Source organism: Mesoplodon densirostris, chromosome 6, assembly GCF_025265405.1.
Source record: "Mesoplodon densirostris isolate mMesDen1 chromosome 6, mMesDen1 primary haplotype, whole genome shotgun sequence".
In the NCBI taxonomy this organism is placed as follows: domain Eukaryota; kingdom Metazoa; phylum Chordata; class Mammalia; order Artiodactyla; family Ziphiidae; genus Mesoplodon; species Mesoplodon densirostris.
This window is the reverse complement of record NC_082666.1, coordinates 38,976,818-38,997,537: the sequence shown is the minus strand read 5'-3', so window position 1 is coordinate 38,997,537 and position 20,720 is coordinate 38,976,818. Positions and strand designations below refer to the sequence as shown.

The 20,720-nt window shown below is 40.6% G+C and overlaps 1 protein-coding gene across 2 annotated transcripts in view; it reads right to left on the bottom strand.

Moving 5' to 3' along the window:
- Positions 1-20,430, bottom strand: part of SLC35D2 (solute carrier family 35 member D2) — a 52,189-nt gene extending 31,759 nt beyond the window's left edge. For both annotated transcript variants that reach the window (XM_060100733.1, XM_060100735.1), the window contains exons 1-3: positions 20,226-20,430; positions 4,214-4,247; positions 2,179-2,265 (exon numbers count right to left, since the gene is read on the bottom strand). In XM_060100733.1, coding sequence (XP_059956716.1) covers positions 2,179-2,265; positions 4,214-4,247; positions 20,226-20,377 — 273 coding nt within the window. In that variant the 5' untranslated portion in view covers positions 20,378-20,430. The remainder of the gene's footprint in view (positions 1-2,178; positions 2,266-4,213; positions 4,248-20,225) is intronic.
- Positions 20,431-20,720: the final 290 nt, after the last annotated feature.

The following is a 20,720-nucleotide window of genomic DNA, read 5'->3' as shown; positions in this document are numbered from 1 at the left end:
TACTCAAGTTGACAATATGCTCACCCTAGGAGTCAGCAGTTTCACTTCTTGATAAGCTTCCCAAAAAACTCACGCACATGTGCTGTTTTGGACTGAACTGTATCTGCTCAAAATTCACATTTTGAACCCCTAGCCCCCAGGTGACTGCATGCGAAGATAGGGCCTTTAAGGCGGTAATTAAGGTTAAATGAGGTAATAAATGTGGGGTCCTAATCCAATAGGACTTGTGTCCTTATAAGAAGAGGAAGGGACACCAGGAGTGCATAGGCACAGAGTAAAGGCCACATGAGGTCACAGTGAGAAGGCAGCTGTCTATATGCCAAGGAGAGAACTCTCATCAGAAACCAACCCTGTTGGCACCTTGATCTTGGACTTCCAGCCTCCGGAAGTGTGAGAAAATAAATTTCTGTTAAGCCACCTAGTCTGTGGTATTTTGTTATGGGAGCCTTAGGTGACTAATACTTGTGCATCAAGATCCAACTATCAGTATGTTCAGAACAGTACTTTTTATTTTTCTAGGGCCCAAACTAGAAACAACCCCAATTACCGTAAACAGTAAAACAGATAAATAAATTGTAATATATTTATACAATGAAAATAAAATACAGCTACACACAACAATGTGGATGACTCTTACCAACATAATATTAAGTGAAAGAAGCAAGATACAAAAGAATATATAGAGTTTAATTCCCTTTATATAACATCCCCAAATAGGCAAACCTAAACTACAGAATTCAAGGATACATACAAATTTAGAAAACTTACAAAGAAAGCAAGAAAATTGTTACTACAAAAGTCAGAATAGTGGGTAAAGAAGGATTGTGTGATCCCATCTCATGACGTAGGTAATGATTACAAGGGTAATTATTCATTCAACTACACAGTCATGTATGATGCCTTTTTTCCTATGTCTAGATCATATTTCACAATTGTTCAAAGTATTTAAAAATTATATCATAAGCTAAGTGTAAGCAACCCCAACAATATTCTGATTTTTCTTTTGATGATTGGGTTAATATCTTTCCTATACTTCAATATTTTGTTTTTCTCTTTTTGTGGATGTCCCTGATTATTGATGCAGTAAGTATGTGCTTAGTCGACCTGATGAATAATCCAGAGCTAGATGCCAGTGTTTTTCCAGGCCTGAGAGACATGGCAGTGAACAAACCATGTGAGGTCCTCACTCTCAAGGAACTGCAGTCTGATTTAACCTCCCTAAATCCAAAAATGTCACCATGATCGATTTAATACCACCTGTCGTATGGGATTGCTCTAGGAATTAAATGTCTGGCCTCATGCATGTCACTCAGCAACTGTACAATAAAAGTTAGTTCCGGGGCTTCCCTGGTGGCGCAGTGGTTGAGAGTCTGCCTGCCGATGCAGGGGACACGGGTTCGTGCCCCGGTCCGGGAAGATCCCACATGCCGTGGAGCGGCTGGGCCCGTGAGCCATGGCCGCTGAGCCTGTGCGTCCGGAGCCTGTACTCCACAATGGGAGAGGCCACAACAGTGAGAGGCCCGCGTACCGCAAAAAAAATAAATAAATAAAAAAGTTAGTTCCATTCCACATTCCCAGGAAGGAATGGCAGGTCTCATGTTTCTAGTTCCACCGTGGAAAAAAAACTACGTATATCAAAATGTGTTTATTCATCATTCTACTCACAACTGTTATCAATCCAAGCTAAAAATGAAAATTTAAAACAGGGATCAACAAATTGGGAGGGCCCAAGAGATAAATCTAACCCATCTTTTATTTATGCAAATAAAGTTTTATTAGAACACAACTACACCGATTCATTTATATACGTATCATCTACAGCTGTTTTCATAGTACAGAGCTGAATAGCTGCAGCAGAGATGGTCTGGCCCACAAAGCCTAATTATTTGCTATCTGGTCGTTTACCAGATAAGCCTGCCAATTCCTGTTAGAAAGCTTTGCCATTTCAGAAGACACGTAGTATTTATTTAATATCCATTGCTAAGCACATACTTTTACTATTATTATGTTACATTAGTGGACCACTGAATGATATGAAATCTTTACTAAGAAGTTTCTACCCATTGCCAGCAGGAAGCACATGTGTACAGAAGCGGACCTGTACTCTTAAGATCAATTTGTAATTCTATAGCATTTCTACATCTTCCATCATAGCTATATGTACTTTCCATCACATACCTTAATAGGAATTTTCTTGTCAAAATCAGGGAAGTGAATTACTTTATTTAGCTTGGACACATATAGTATCATTATGGTAACTGCCATCTAAAGAAAAGGGGAGAGAAAAACTTCAGCAAAATATCTGGAAAGACTATTTGAGGTACAAACACATCATCAAAAGAAAAGAGATTCACCAAAAATATATATATATCTGAAAAGTCCATTTTCTAGGTTCCAAAAAAATTATCATTCCTTGAAATATTAAAATTGTTTTTCTTGCCACCATATAGATTGCACCAGAACTATAGGCAAAAAGTATAACATCAAATATAACATATATACGACATCTCAAGGGGATCAAGGAACAACAGTGGGAAAAAGGAACGGTGTCCCCAAAACTGACCAGAGTGACCACAGGCGGTGAGGCTGCTTGTTGATCCTGGACCATCCTTCCTATGTACTAAGCATATGGTCACCTTACCCCAGAAAGTAAGTGTGGGGATGAAAGGAAGGGGTAAGGGAGGCAAACTCCACACATAAACATATTTTGTAAAGTTTAATATTTCTATAACACAAAAGTCAAATTAAGAGCAAAACAAACTTTAAAAGGGATTTATTTTTCTCTCCAATCTAGCCGGTGTTGCAAAAACATCTCATTCAAATGCTATTAATCTGGATTACACCAGGTATATCAGAAATACTCCAGATTATTATTATAAAATAAAAAGTTTTAATATCATCTTTCTACACAAATTTTAGAACTTACTTTTCTCCACATTAGGATGCAAAAATTTAAGGTCTCCTTCAAAATGATTATCATGGATGCAAAAATTTAAGGTCTCCTTCAAAATGATTATCATCCTAAACCTTGAGCCTGAGTGTACAAACTTAATACTTATAATAGATTTATATAACTCAAGCCCACCCTGAATTATAATTGTAGTTTGTATATATGACTTACTTTATAATTCTTACAGAAATATACCAACACTTATTTAAAATATTCTACAATTCAGACTTTCTAAATTTGGTCTGCTGGCTTCTTCCCCCACAAACTGCAAATCATAAACGTTTTTACCTTAATTGAGTACAATCCAGTGAATTTATTTGCCTTGGGCATTACAAAGGGCACATTACCACATATTATTGATCTATTAAAGTACTTTTTAACATATTTTCACTCTGAACCATAAAGATATAAATTTTTTGACCTTAAGGAAAGATATTGTTTCCTCATGATTTTTTTCTCCCTAAAACGATGTGCAAAGAGTACCTTATTAGCAAAACATTTAACTAGAATAATGTTTAATCATATAAATTCCAGATTCACAATTTAAAATTTAGTTAACAGATACAATTTTTATAATTTTAAGTTTTTCTCCTTATAAACTAAAGGAAAATGAAAACAAAAAAACTTTGGTGCCTGTTACCATGTGCCTACTAGAAATCATCAGCATATGACCAAAAAAGTAAAAAAGCCACAAATTAATATTAATGGAAAATTTCAGAAACAGCCAAATGGGGTAAGTTTGAAAGTTTATCCAAGTTTATCCTTACACTTGAGAACAAACATCACAAACTTCAGGAAGGAAACTGTTTTGTTCGGCCCGTAGAGAGTTTTATGAAAATATGAATCTGCTGCCACCATTTACAAATTAGGGGGTTTGATGTAAAAATTAGATTTCCCTGATCCCTAGTGGGCCTCACCTCATCTCCCTAACCCTTTTCTTCTCAGGCACAGTGGCTTAAACTGTGCACACTCATCTGTTACCCAGCAGACCTTGGAGGCTTTCAGTCTGATGCCCCCTTGCTTTAGAGTAATTAAATTCTATTAAGGAAGTTAAAATTAGTTGTTTTTTCCTACAAATACAACTGTTCTTAAATTGTAAAATGAAATAAGATGTGTGTCAATACTTCATGTTGTTTCACCAAAAGTACCATGGTCCTCTGCCAGCTGAACAAATTCGTAAACCACAGTCTTAAACAAAAGCACTTAAAATTTCATCATGTGTACTGACAACTAATTAAGAGGGTAATTTTTTTTTTCACTTACCTGTCCAATTCCAAGAACAATTGGTGATGGGAAACTACAAAGAACATAGAATAACAAATAATATTAGCAACTGATAAAAAAAGTTGAAGACAATATACAACACATAATGATAGGAGTTATTAAAAAGTCTTAGACTTTTTTTTCAGTCTTAGTGAAATTGTCAAATTTGTTCACTTTTCATTTGTTCATTTCTTTTCCATTTTTTAAACTGATCATTGCTAAACTTGGCAACTTCTATTGCCCCTTGAGGCAGACTGTCATATTAACAAACAACACAATTGTATATGTAGAAAGCTAAAGTAATCTGGGGATAAATTACTAGAAATAATAAATAACTTTAGCAAGGTTACTGGATACAAGATGAACACACAAAAAAAATCATTTCTATGTCTATATATCATAAAAACACAAAGAACATAAAATTTTAAAGGTATTCATTTACAATAGCACCCAAAAAACATCAAATAACACTAACTGGATATTTTATGGTAGTAAGGAATCATTTTTACTTTTTTAGGCATGAAATAATATTGGGGTGGTAGTTTTTTTTTTTTAAACACATAAGTCCCTCTTATCTTTCAGAAATTCATATTGAAATGCATATGACATTTTAATACATTTAATACATTTTTAATTTGCTTCAAAATAATCTTGGGGGAGAGGTTGGGATTGAGAGGAGGAGTGATATAAATTTAACAAGGTTGTTGAAACTGGATGATGGCTACATGGAGATTCATTATACGGTTTTCCTTTTTTCAAAATAATATACCCAGGTACAAATCTAATAAAAGATTTCTAAGAAATGCCTCTACATAGAAAACTATAAATCAATATTTAAAAAATTAAAGAAGCCCTAAATAAATTTCATGGATTAGAATCAATATTGCAGTGAACCATTATCCACAAACTGACCTCTAAAATCAAATCTCTCTGTAAAAACACGAGCAGGTATTTTGTGGAAACTGACAAACTGATCCTAAGACTGAATGCAAAGGCAAAAAGCAAACATGATCCAAGATAATCCTGAAGAAAAACAAAGTTGGAAGAATGACTCTACGTGATGCCAGGATTCTTTTTTTTTTTTTTTTGGCTGCACCACACTGCATGCAGGGATCCTAGTTTCCTGAACAGGGACTGAACCTATGCCCCGCAGTGGAAGCACGGAGCCCTAACCACTGGACCACCAGGGAAGTCCCCAGGATTCATTTTAAAGTTACAATAAATGAGAGAGTGCGGTATTTGCACAATGATAGTCTAACAGGACAAAGCAAGAGAACACAGATGGGGACAGATACATAGCTTTATGGAAACCTGATTCATGACAAAGATGACCATGCAAGCAGTAGGGAAAAGATGGTCTTTTAACAAATGGCCCTAGGTAACTGGAATCAGAATCTTAACCCCTACCTCATACCATACTTAACAAGGTAGCCCATCACTTCACCGGGCTCACTCACTTTCCAGCCCTTCACTGGCTCCCAGTCATTCTCTCAGTCCACTAAAAAAGGGGGAATATCACCTAAAAAACCACCACCACCACCACCAACAACAACAACACCTCAGCCCTCAATCTGTATGTCAAAGGGAAACATACTTATTTCAGATAGGGTAAGAAAAGAATAAAGAACCAACCTACCTTATCAGAGAAAACTGAATGACTGGACAGCACCACTGTGAGAATAAAATGAACTCTAATGGATGCCAGATGTGCCACCCAGACACCCTCTTCTGGACTGAAGCACTCATGCCCCAGTTGCTCAAGAGCAACTTCAGCTGAAGAAAGCTGCCTTGCCAATAGCACCCCCACTCCCTGAGAGCAGCCTGTGTTCCAAGCCTGTGTGTCTATGCAGGGGTATAAAAGCCAGGGGCTTTCACCCCAATTCAAGACAACTCTGTAGAGCCCTTCCAGCTCCAGAGGGCCTGGGATCAGGCTTTGTTGTGATAAAGCACAGCCCAGCTTCTCGCTCTACCTAATCCTGCTTCCCTTATTCCCCAACAGGAGTGGGTCCCAAGAGCTCTGCCCAGTATACTTCCCCTGTATCTGAGAGTCTCCTTGCTTAGGAATACAACCTGCAACATGAAGCAAAATAATAAAACCACAACATAAACAAACAACAAAACAACAACAACAAAAGGCTTACAGAAGGAAGACAAAGAGATCAGCCTAGAAGAGAATATAACACAGAGAGAGAAGGCACCCTTTATAATTGCTTCCAGCTACGGAACACCTTAATAAGAAGATATCAATAAAACAAGAGCTCAAAATTGAGATAACAAAGCAATCAAGTGAGATGAAAAGGGAACCTACTGATCTAAGGAAAGCAACTGAGGATCAAAACAACATAACTGGGGGAGGACCTTCAAGATGGTGGAGGAATAAGACGTGGAGATCACCTTCCTCCCCACAAATACATCAAAAAATACATCTACATGTGGAACAACTCCTACAGAACACCTACTGAACACTGGCAGAAGACCTCAGACTTCCCAAAAGGCAAGAAAATCCCCACGCACCTGGGTAGGGCAAAAGAAAAAACAGAGACAAAAGAATAGGGACAGGACCTGCACCTCTGGAACGGAGCTGTGAAGGAGGAAAAGTTTCCACACACTAGGAAGCCCCTTCACTGGTGGGGACGGGAGGTGGCAGGGGGAAGCTTCGCAGCCACAGAGGAAAGTGCAGCAACAGGGATGCAGAGGGCAAAGAGGAGAGATTCCTGCACAGAGGATCATTGCCAACCAGCACTCACCAGCCTGAGAGGCTTGTCTGCTCACCTGCAGGGGCAGGTGGGGGCTGAGAGCTGAGGCTCAGGATTCAGAGGTCAGATCCCAGGTAGAGGACTGGGGTTGGCTGCGTGAACAAAACCTGAAGGGGGCCAGTGCACCACAGCTAGCCAGGAGGGAGTCAGGAAAAAGTCTGGACTTGCCTAAGAGACAAGAGACCATTGTTTCAGGGTATGGGAGGAGAGGGGATTCCTTCCCTGTCTGCCCACAGAGGGCAGAGCACGGCCTAAACAAGCTCCAGAGAAAGGCGCAAGCCACAGCTATCATTGTGGACACCTGAGACGGGCACGAAATGCTAACGCTGCTACTGCAGCCACCAAGAAGCCTGTGTGCAAGCACAGGTCACTATCCACACCTCCCCTCCCGGGAGCCTGTGCAGCCCGCCACTGCCAGAGTAGTTACAATGTCACGCTGTTACAATGTCAAGCCAGCCTCTGCCGCTGCAGGCTCACCCCACGTTCCGTACCCCTCCCTTCCCCCAACCTGAGTGAGCCAGAGGCCCCTAATCAGCCTCTCCTTTAACCCCCTCCTGTCTGAGAGAAGAAAAGACACCCTCAGATGACCTATATGCAGAGGCGGGGCCAAATCCAAAGCTGAACCCCAGGAGCTGTGAGAACAAAGAAGAGAAAGGGAAATCTCTCTCAGCAGCCTCAGGAGCAGCAGATTAAATCTCCATAATCGACTTGATGTACCCAGCATCTCTGGAATACCTGAATAGACAACGAATCATCCCAAAATTGAGGTGGTAGACTTTAGGAGCAACTGTACACTTGGGGTTTGCTGTATGTGAATGACTAATTTTTGATTTTTATGATTATCTTAATTTAGTTTTTAGTGCTTGTCATAATTGGTGGATTTGTTTATTGGTTTGGTTGCTCTCTTTCTTTTTTTATTACCTTTTTAATTTTAATAACTTTATTAATTTTATTTATTTTTTTCTTGCTTGCTTGCTTTTTTTTTTCTCCCTTTTCTTCTGAGCCATGTGGCTGACACTTGGTACTCCAGCCAGGTGTCAGGCCTGAGCCTCTGAGGTGGGAGAGCCAAGTTTAGGACATTGACCCACCAGAGATCTCCTGGCCCCACATAATATCAATGGGCGAGAGCTCTCCCAGAGATCTCCGTCTCAACGCAAAGACCCAGTTCCACTCAACAACTAGCAAGCTCCAGTGCTGGACACCCCATGCCAAACAACTAGCAAGACATGAACACAACCCCACCCATTAGCAGACAGGCTGCCTAAAATCATACTAAGTTCACAGATGCTCCAAAACACACCACTGGACGTGGTACTGCCCACCAGAAAGACAAGATCCAGCCTCATCCACCAGAACACAGGCACCAGTCCCCTCCACCAGGAAGCCTCAACAAGCCACTGAACCAACCTTACGCACTGGGGGCAGATGCCAAAAACTACAGGAACTATGAAACTGCAGGCTGCAAAAAGGAGACACCAAACGCAGTAAGTTAAGCAAAATGAGAAGACAGAGAAATACGCAGCAGATGAAGGACCGAAGTAAAAATCCACCAGACCAAACAAAGGAAGAGGAAATAGGCAATGTACCTGAAAAAGAATTCAGAGTAATGATAGTAAAGATGATCCAAAATCTTGGAAATAGAATGGGGAAAATACAAGACACGTTTAACAAGGACCTAGAAGAAGTAAAGAGCAAACAAACAATAATGAACAACACAATAAATGAAATTTAAAATACTCTAAAAGGAATCAATAGCACAATAAGTGAGGCAGAAGAACGGATAAGTGACCTGGAAGATAAAACAGTGGAAATAACTACCACAGAGCAGAATAAAGAAAAAAGAATGAAAAGAATTGAGGACAGTCTCAGAGACCACGGGGACAACATTAAACGCACCAACATTCAAATTATAGGGGTCCCAGAAGAAGAAGAGAGAAAGAAAGGGACTGAGAAAATACTTTGAAGAGATTATAGTTGAAAACTTCCCTAATATGGGAAAGGAAATAGTTAATCAAGTCCAGGAAGTTCAGAGTCCCATACAGGACAAATCCAAGGAGAAACATGCTAAGACACATATTAATCAAACTATCAAAAAATTAAATACAAAGAAAAATATTAAAATCAGCAAGGGCAAAGCAACAAACAACATACAAGGGAATCCCCAGAATGTTAACAGCTGATCTTTCAGCAGAAACTCTGCAAGCCAGAAGGGAGTGGCAGGACATATTTAAAGTGATGAAAGGGAAAAACCAACAATCAAGAGTACTCTACCCAGCAAGGATCTCATTCAGATTTAATGGAGAAATTAAAACCTTTACAGACAAGCAAAACCTAAGAGAATTCAGCACCACCAAACCAGGTCTACAACAAATGCTAAAGGAACTTCTCTAGGCAGGAAACACAAGAGAAGGAAAAGACCTACAAAAACAATTAAGAAAATGGTAATAGGAATATATATACTGATAATTACCTTAAATGTAAATGGATTAAATGCTCCAACCAAAAGACAAAGACCAGCTGAACGGATACAAAAACAAGATCCATATATATGCTGTCTACAAGAGACCCACTTCAGACCTAGGGACACATACAGACTGAAAGTGAGGGGATATAAAAAGATATTCCATGCAAATGGAAATCAGAAGAAAGCTGGAGTAGCAATTCTCACATCACACAAAATAGACTTTATAATAAAGACTGTTACAAGACACAATGAAGGACACTACATAATGATCAAGGGGTCAATCCAAGAGAAGAAATAACAATTGTAAATATTTATGCACCCAACATAGGAGCACCTCAATACATAAGGCAAATGCTAACAGCCATAAAAGGGGGAATCAACAGTAACACAATAATAGTAGGCGACTTTAACACCCCACTCTCACCAATGGACAGATCAACCAAAATGAAAATAAAAACGGAAACACAAGCTTTAAATGACACATTGGACCATATGGACTTAATTGATATTTATAGGACATTCCATCCAAAAACAACAGAATACACTTTCTTCTCAAGAGCACATGGAACATTCTCCAGGATAGATCATATCTTGGCTCACAAATCAAGTCTTGTTAAATTTAGGAAAATTGAAATCGTATCTAGTATCCTTTCCGACCACAACGCTGTGAGACTACATATCAATTACAGGAAAAAATCTGTAAAATATAAAAACACATGGAGGCTAACAATACACTACTAAATAACCAGGAGATCACTGAAGAAATCAAAGAGGAAATCAAAAAATACCTAGAAACAAGTGACAATGAAAACACGGTGACACAAAACCTATGGGATGCTGCAAAAGCAGTTCTAAGAGGGGAGTATATAGCAATACAATCCTACCTCAAGAGACAAGAAACATCTCAAATAAACAACCTAATCTTACACCTAAAGCAATTACAGAAAGAAGAACAAAAAAACCCCTAGGTTAGCAAAAGGAAAGAAAATGTAAAGATCAGATCAGAAATTAATGAAAAAGAAATGAAGGAAACAAGAGCAAAGATCAATGAAACTACAAGCTGGTTCTTCGAGAAGATAAAGAAAATTGATAAACCATTAGCCAGATTCATCAAGAACAAAAGGGAGAAGACTCAAATCAATAGAATTAGAAATGAAATAGGAGAAGTAACAACTGACACTGCAGAAATACAAAGGATCATGAGAGATTACTACAAGAAACTATATGCCAATAAAATGGAAAACCTGGAAGAAATGGACAAATTCTTAGAAAAGCATAACCTTCTGAGACTGAACCAGGAAGAAATAGTAAATATAAACAGACCAATCACAAGGATTGAAATTGAAACTGTGATTAAAAATCTTCCAACAAAAAAAAGCCCAGGACCAGAAGTCTTCAAAGGCAAATTCTATCAAACATTTAGAGAAGAGCTAACACCTATCCTTCTCAAACTCTTTCAAAATATAGCAGAGGGAGGAACACTCCCAAACTCATTCTACGAGGCCACCATTACGTTGATACCACAACCAGACAAAGATGTCACAAAGAAAGGAAACTACAGGCCAATATCACTGATGAACATGGATGCAAAAGTCCTCAACAAAATACTAGCAAACAGAATCCAACAGCACATTAAAAGGATGATCAAGTGGGGTTTATCCCAGGAATGCAAGGATTCTTCAACATACACAAATCAATCAATGTGATACATACCATAGTAACAAACTGAAGGTAAAAACCACATGATAATCTGAATAGATGCAGAAAAAGCTTTCGGCAAAATTCAGCACTGATTTATGATAAAAACCCTCCAGAAAGTAGGCATAGAGGGAACTTACCTCAACATAATAAAGGCCATATATGACAAACCCACAGCCAACATCATTCTCAATGGTGAAAAAGTGAAACCATTTCCTCTAAGATCAGGAACAAGACACGATTGCCCACTCTCACCACTCTTATTCAACATAGTTTTGGAAGTTTCAGCCACAGCAATCAGAGAAGAAAAAGAAATGAAAGGAATCCAAGTCAGAAAACAGGAAGCAAAGCTGTCACTGTTTGCAGATGACATGATATTATACGTAGAGAATCCTAAAGATGCTACCAGAAAACTACCTGAGCTAATCAATGAGCTTGGTAAAGTAGCAGGATACAAAATTAATGCACAGAAATCTCTTGCCTTCCTATACACTAATGATGAAAAATCTGAAAGAGAAATTAAGGAAACACTCCCATTCACCATTGCAACAAAAAGAATAAAATACCTAGGAATAAACCTACCTAGGGAGACAAAAGACCTGTATGCAGAAAACAGTAAGACACTGATGAAAGAAATTAAAGATGATACAAACAGATGGAGAGATATACCATGTTCTTGGATTGGAAGAATCAATATTGTGAAAATGACTATACTTCCAAAAGCAATCTACAGATTCAATGCAATCCCTATCAAACTACCAATGGCATTTTGCACAGAACTAGAACAAAAAACTTCATAATTTGTATGGAAACACAAAAGACCCCAAATAGCCTAAGTAATCTTGAGAAAGAAAAATGGAGATGGAGGAATCAGGCTCCTGGACCTCAGACTATACTATGAAGCTACAGTAATCAAGACAGTATGATACTGGCACAAAAAGAGAAATGTAGATCAGTGGAACAGGATAGAAAGCCCAGAGATAAACCAATGCACATATGGTCACCTTATCTTTGATAAAGGAGGCAAGACTATACAATGGAGAAAAGGCAGCCTCTTCAATAAGTGGTGCTGGGAAAACTGGACAGCTACTTATAAAAGAATGAAATTAGAACGCTCCCTAACACCCTACACAAGAATAAACTCAAAATGGATTAAAGACCTAAATGTAAGGCCAGACGCTATCAAACTCTTAGAGGAAAACATAGGCAGAACACTCTATGACATAAATCACAGCAAGATCCTATTTGACCCACCTCCTAGAGAAATGTAAATAAAAACAAAAATAAATGAATGGGACCTAATGAAACTTCAAAGCTTTTGCACAGCAATGAAACCATAAACAAGACAAAAAGACAACCCTCAGAATGGGAGAAAATATTTGCAAATGAAGCAACTGACAAAGGATTAGTCTTCAAAATATACAAGAAGCTCATTCAGCTCGATATAAAAAAAAAAAAAAAACCCAATCCATAAATGGGCAGAAGACATAAATAGACATTTCTCCAAAGAAGATATACAGATTGCCAACAAACACATGAAAGGATGCTCAACATCAGTAATCATTAGAGAAATGCAAATCAAAACTACAATGAGGTATCACCTCACACCAGTCAGAATGGCCATCATCAAAAAATCTACAAATAAATGCTGGAGCAGGTGTGGAGAAAAAGGAGTCCTCTTTCACTGTTGGTAGGAATGTAAATTCATACAGCCACTATGGAGAACAGTATGGAGGGTCCTTAAAAAACTAAAAATAGAACTACCATATGACCCAGCAATCCCACTACTGGACCTGTACCCCGAGAATTCCATAATTCAAAAAGAGTCATGTACCACAATGTTCATTGCAGCAGTATTTATTATAGCCAGGACATAGAAGCAACCTAAGTGTCCATCAACAGATGAATGGATAAAGAAGATGTGGCTCATATATACAATGGAATATTACTCAGCCATAAGAAGAAACGAAATTGAGTTATTTGTAGTGAGGTGGATGGACCTAGAGACTGTCATACAGAGTGCAGTAAGTCAGAAAGAGAAAAACGAATACTGTATGCTAACACATATATATGGAATCTTAAAAAAAAAAAAAGGTTCTGAAGCACCTAGGGGCAGGACAGGAATAAAGACGCAGATGTAGAGAATGGACTTGAGGACATGGGGAGGGGGATGGTTAAGCTAGGGCGAAGTGAGAGAGTGGCATGGACATATATACACTACGAAATGTAAAATAGATAGCTAGTGGGAAGCAGCTGCATAGCACAGGGAGATCAGGTCAGTGCTTTATGCCCACCTAGATGGGTGGGATAGGGAGCATGGGAGGGAGACACAAGAGGGAGGGGATATGGGGATATATGTATACATATAGCTGATTCACTTTTTTATACAGCAAAAACTAACATAACATTGTAAGGCAATTATACTCCAATAAAGATATAAAAAAACCCCACATAACTGCCACATGAACCATTTAGAAACAACACAGAACTAAATGGCCACTGCTTTAAACTGAATTACCAAGATGACGTAATCACAGTGAATGAGTAGGGAAAAGACCAACTCTCAAACATAAACAGATATAGAAGATAGATACCACCAGAGAGGGCTAATTGCTGTGCTGTTCTCTCAATAAAGAGAGAAAACGATTAAAAGATAAAAGGCAAATTTGTTTCCTTGACATGGGGAGAATAAGTAAACTCTCCAGATCTAAAAGCACACTTGTTGCAGAAAAAGCTGTTAAGAATATTCAACACGATTAATACAGCAGCCATGAACTCTCCATAAAAATACTACCATACAACAGAATCAACCAATTAGGAGTCAAATCAAAATAATGAACTCTGGAATGGAGACACTGTGATAAAAGGGTGCTGACTACTGTATCCATTTAATATAGAACAGATTCAAACTACTATGGGATTATAATTACACAACAGGATGCTACACTGTAAAAGAAGACATGGAGGGGAGGAAAGATGGGGAGAAGTATGCAAATGTCATCATTTATAGCAGAGAAGCCATATATACCATCAGAAATTGAAAAAATATATATTTGAAAGTCAACAATTCTTTTTGTTGAACTCTAATTTCTCTTTTCTCCATTCAATTCAGTTAAACTACATTTTATATGTACATGCAACTTCCAGTCCCCACCTTAAGTAAGCCTTCAAACACAGCCAGCATGACTAATGGTAGCACAATCCCTCATATGATGCAAGCTGAAGTTTACCGGGTCAGCTATAAAGTGGTCTTGCCAAAAAATGTTTAATCTGAATGTAATCAAGCCTTTAGATCTAACTTTCAGTTTAAAAAAGAGAGTAAGTTAAGTGAGACTTCAAAAAATAAACCAGACAGCCCATAGTATGGGACACTTTACAACACACCTGGCCCAGGCTTTTCAAATTCAGTATCAGGGGAAAGAGGTGGAACGGGGGACTTTTCTAGATTAAAATAAACTACAAAGATGTAACTGTATGTGTTGCATGAATTTTGATTGGATCTTGAGTCAAATGTTTAAAACAACCATAAAAAACATCTTGGGGATAATTGGAATGATTATAGACTTGGTATTAGATTATTTTAGGAAATTACTGTTAAATTTGTTAAGAACAAAAATGATACTATGTAGGAGAATATCCATATTTCAGGAGAGGCATGTTGAAATATCTGAGTGTAGTGTCATAATGTATGCAGCTTATATTCAATGGTTCAGGGGAAAATGCAAACATAGCAAAATGTTAATTACTGAACCTCAGTGGTATGTGTATAGGTATTCATTGTACTTTGCTTTCCACTTTTCTGTGTGCTTGAAACTTTTCATAATAAAAAGTGGTGGAGGGACTTGGGTGCTCCTCAAAAAATTAAATAATTAAATGAAACCCCCCCCCCTCCATTTCCCACTCCTTTTTGGATTAAAGAAAACAATTTATAAAGAAATGAGTAAACTAGTAGCATCTATAATATATACTTTATATAAAAAGTAATTCAGTCTATGAATCTTTCTCCAATCCATCCATCTATCTAAAAAGATGTCTGAAGTTATTGCCTGTCAATTATAGTAATTTTTAAAATTTTACTGTAATATTTTTCTTTTGTTTGAATTCTTTATAATGATCACACAGAATGACTTTTCTTTAAAAAAAATATTTCAAGGGCTTCCCTGGTGGCGCAGTGGTGGAGAGTCTGCCTGCCGGTGCAGGGGACGCGGGTTCGTGTCCCGGTCCGGGGGGATCCCGCATGCCACAGAGCAGCTAGGCCCGTGAGCCATGGCCGCTGAGCCTGCGCATCCGGGGCCTGTGCTCCGCAACGGGAGAGGCCACAGCAGTGAGAGGCCTGCGTACAGGGAAAAAAAAAAAAAAAATATATATATATATATATATATATATATTTCAAAATATTGATTCTAGGTAGTGGGAATATGCAATATTATTACTGTCTTCTTTGTACATTTCTGTATTTAAGTAACTCCCAATTTTAACGGAATTATTTTAGGACTGAATGCAAGGAAGTAAAGACAGTATGTGTGCAAAACTCTTTGAAGAGTCTGACTCTGAAAGGAACAGAGAAATGAGCAACCATATGAATCAAGGGAGGGTTATTTTTGCTTGAGAAACCTAAACATGTTTTAAGCCGGTAGAGAGAGGTTGCTGACGCAGAATAGAGGAGGATAATGAAAGGAGCCGGGAGAAGGGGACATCCAGAAGTGGGGAGCTGGACCTTCCACAGGAACAAGATGCTCCCTCCATCATAGCAGAAAGGGGACATCATCTGACAGTTTAAATTTCCTCAATGAAGTATCAGAGGAGAGTGGAGGATGGGGGTGTGGGAGGTTTCAGGGTAAAAGAGAAAGTGGGAAGGAGTCATTTCTGTGACAAGGAAAGCAATCCCCCAGAAGAAACTAGCAGGTGGTACTAGAGCCGGTTGAGGCTTGTGATCATCAATTCAACGTCAACCCAGCCAGCCCAAAAGTGTTTTTTCTCCCAAGACAGTCAGAGCTGCTCCATGCTGAAGGAAGGATGCAGAAGGTAGGCTGTGCAGGACAAGTACCAGCCAAGGCAGGAGCTGGAAAGGAGTCTCGTGGCTTCCAGCGCAGGGGCCTTCCTGCTGGACCAGGAGGGAAGAGATGCCTGAAGGGCAATGTGGCAGAAATGAGCTGGGTTGCAGCGCAGAGCGTGGACATCCTGCACAGGGACTGGAGTGGCTGGCAGGGTCACACTGAGCACACGGCCCTAGGAGTGACCACGGGATGTGGGACAAGGCAGGCTGTGATGGTTCAGCGTGTGTATCCCAAAGTCCTGAAGGCTTATGCAAGTCTGGGTGGAAAGGAATACCAGGACTCCCCTAAATGAGCCACAGAAGCTCAGGAGCCTCTTACAGAGAGGACAGAAAGTGAGTGCTGAGTCTGGACTCTCCACAGAGCAGGGGCAGTGGGAAGCTACGAGGACTCAACTCCACCTCCTGGCCACACCTAGGGTGTGACCAGGATCCAGCTCCTTTCCAGCGGCCAAATGGAACAGCATCTTTGGGAGAGAGCCGGTTTTCATCAGAGTAAGAGAAAATTAGGAGTTGTTTTTGTTCTTTAATATAGACTTCCAGCACCCACCACTGGAGACTTGGATTCAATAGCTTTAAAAAAAAAAAAAAAAAAAAACTCTCCAAGTGATTCACATTACCAAGCAAGTTTGGAAACCACTGTGTTAAATGATCCTAAAGACTTCGATTGCATAAAAGTAGACACACAGCAAATATGGAGCAAGTACTTGTTGAACTGAATACAACTAAGTTTATATTTTTTACTAAGCATCATTAGTAAATCTTCGCATGTCATAGAGAATAGTATTAAAATAGCAACACCAAAAAGCCACTCCAGGCTGCTGCACAACCCTCGTGAATGTGATTCCGAAGAACCGCTAGTGTCACCAAGTGGCCACAGATTCGTGCTTCTCCCTCTCACCCCAACAGGGTCTGACAGTCCAAGTCCTTCAAAGGCTCTCTCTGTCCAACCAGGTAAATTTAGCATCTCGACGACCTAAAACTAACAAATAACTAAGACCACCCACCAGTCTTGTACCCCAACCAGACACAATCTACTCAAACTGTAAGAGAAAAAAAATCCCCTGAGCTACATTCCCGTAATCCTGCAAATTAGGTGACTACCTACACAAAGGTCCTTCCTTCTATGCTACAACACAACATTCTGTCCTCAAACAGCTAATGTTTGGATCAGATTTCTATGGTTTATTGTTATAACCAAATCACCCCAACCCTCTTCCCCTCAAAAACGTGCTCCTAAACTATTTTGAGATGAGAGAATAAACAATGTTTTTTGAACAGGGCCCTCCAACTGAATATTACATTATGGAAACGTGAAATATTTGCTTATAAGGTTATAAGGGGCTTTGCTTTGCTGAGACAAAAACTCAATTTCCTCCTTCAATCATGGAACTCAAAATTTTAAAGATGAAAAGGCTAGAGCATGAGATGTCTCATATAAATTCTTTCTGCTCGGACACTATCCTTCACCTTCCAAGCACTTAACCAGTGTTTATTGGTCCTGCTTCCAACAAGAAGACACATGTTTTTGGAGGCACCGACTGCCGTGGTCAGTGAGCACACTACTTAGTCAAGAGCAGAAAACAGAGACTTATCTTCAAACTTCAACTGACATAACCGTCAACACTCCCCAAAAGCCTATAATAGCATTCTCTTGTTTTTTACGGTAGGTGTTTAAGTTTTCTTTTTCTTTCATTTGCTTGCATTGTATACTAAATGATCCATGTTTATGTATCTATTCATTCTAATTTCTTTGAGGGAGGGTTTCTGTTCCCCATGGACACCAGCAAGCATGCTGCAACACACTAATAGACCTTGTAAAGAATATCAATAGCCCTAGGAACACCAGAAAATATCCCAAATCCATCCCTTCCCTCCATATCCACTGCTACCCTCCACCCCAGTCCAAGCCACCACTTAAAATTAGCTAGAATATTACAATCGATTCCTGGCTCCAATACCATCAGTTTTTCACCCACCCAAGAGCCAAAGAAATCTTGTTAATCATACAAATGATGCCATGTCACTACCCATTCTAAAACCTTCCAAGGGACTTCCAATTGCATTTAGACTAAATTTAACTATTTATCATGGTCTCTCTACCTCCACCCTGGTCCCCCAAAATCTGCTCTCAACATAGCAGCTAGAGGGAGTTAGATCATGTTACTCCTTTGCTTGACACCTTCCAGAAGCTCCCTCAGAGCTTCCGCAGTGGCCACAAAGGCCCTACACAATCTAGAAATCCGTTACACTGGGACCCTATCTAGTACCATTCCCACCTAAACTCCTTACTCTTCCATGCTGGAATGTTCTTCCCCCATCTCCCTCACATTATTCATGCCTTGGCTCAACTGTCACCTCCTTAATGAGGCTTCACTGATCACGCTGAGACTGAAAACTCTTCCCCATGCCCACAGTCCCTAACTCCCTTTCCTTATTTTTTTTTCTCCTGACCACACAGCTGCATCTGACTTAATATAAATTCTACCAGTTTATTTACTGATCCACTAGAAGGCTCCGGGTATGCTCCAGGAATATGGATGGATGCTTCACGACGTATGGAATTTTGATCTGCTTTGTTCACTCTGTATCGCAAATGCCTAGAACAGTGCCCGGCATATAACAGGGGCTTAGTGAATATTATTGAATGAATGAATGAACTGATTCTGCCTTCCCCGCCTACCTTCTCCCACTTGCTCATTCTAGCCAGAATGACATTCTCTCTGTTCCTCCAGCAGGCGAAGCTCATGCCCACTTCAGCACATTTTCTTCTGTGTGTAATGCTGTAGCCCCAACCATTCCACCCCAGGCACTCTCATAGCATACCTGAAATCACCTTGCTTATTCATGAGCCCACCTGTTTATTTTCTGTCTCTAGAGCTGATATGGAATCTCCACAGCAGGAGCTTTGCGTTTTTCACAGCTGCTTCCCTGGTGCCAGTGATGGGCTTGGCACATAGTAGGTGCTTGGTAAATAACTGTTAGAGGTGGAACCAGCCAAGCTCATGTAGGTCTCAGCTTTTGCAAGTATAAAATAAAAAGAAGATACTCTGACGCTCTCTTTGGGCTGAAGATACTCTAAGGTCTCTTTGGGCTCTTTATAAAATTCTGATTTTTCATTCTTGCAGCACAGTATAGTTTACAAGGAGCCCTCACTTCTGACAGCTCGCACAGAGATCTGGGAGGTAATTCACAGAGTTGTAATTATCCAGCTTTTGCATCTGAAAAAACTGCCAACTCTGAGGCTGGCCCAAGAGGCACAGCTATTAAATGGTGGAGCTGGGTCTAAATTCACAACTCTTTCAATGCCAATACAACGAATGCAAAATTAAACAGGATTTTCTAGTCTTTACAAATAGGTTCAAGGAACTACAAATTTGCTGGTTTACTGCACATTCATCCAAAAAAGTATAGAATATGAATTTTTAATTGTTTTCCTCATTTTTCCATGAACATGCTGATAATCTGAGAATGAATGGTCAAACAATGCGAATAAACTTATCCATTCAGGACTTTTCTGATGGTTGAACATCTTGATTTGTATAAAGAACAGTCACATTTGAAGAACACACTCAGATCACTTGTTCCAGCTCACCGGTACTTGTGAAAGCACTGGGAGGTAGCTCTACAAGCACAGCTGCGAGGAAGGTCCTACAGCAGTAAGTGGCGGTGAGGTGTGCCCGCACTCACTGACAGTAGAATGACTTTGCTAGATTGTGGTTTGGTTTTCAGAACACTCTGAAGGTCCCGACCCTGTGAAAACGTGGTCCTTGTACCGAGCACACAGCCGCCCACACTGGCACGGGAGTCAGCAGTGAGGCTCCCCGCTCGCTGTTCCCGCCCGCCCGTTGACCAGGGCGCGGCCAAGGTGCACCGAGGGCAGAGGCAGCCCCGCCGCTCTCCCCCACCCGGGGACCTCGGGGGTCGGGGCAGCTCCCGCCGGACAGCGCGGCGCCGGAACGGGAAGGTCCCGGGGCAGGTCGCCGCGGAGCAGCCGGGGGCCCCCGCGGACCCCGCCCGGACCTCTGGCGCCCGCCTCACCGGTAGGTGGTCAGCAGCGCCTTGTTAACCAGCACGAGGAGGAAGGAGCAGGTCCCGTAGAAGAGTGCCGACAGTAGCTTGGCCACCCGGGAGGGCAGACGCGCGGAGGCGTGGTCCGTACCCGCGCCCTCGGCCTGGCGGCCTGCCGTCATGTCCCGCAGCCGCCAGTCTCGGCCGCACTCCGGCCCGCGCTGCCCCAGTTCCGTCCCCGCCCCCGGCCGGCGCGGGAGAGGGCGCGGCCGAAACAGGAAGGGCCACGGCGGGAACCCTGCAAGCCCGAGAGCCCTGCCGGGCGCCCCACGCTGCCGGCGCGGGAGGAGCGGGTTCGGCTGGAGTTCGTCCTCAAAAGCACCACTCTCAGTGTCTTAAAAGGAGAACAGAGACGGGTTTGGGAGAGTTTAAAGACCCTACTTTATACTCCAAACTGCTGCCTTGGTGAGAAACGTTAAGACTTAGGGTTTGTTTTGCTTTCTTTTTTCCCCAATATTTTTAACT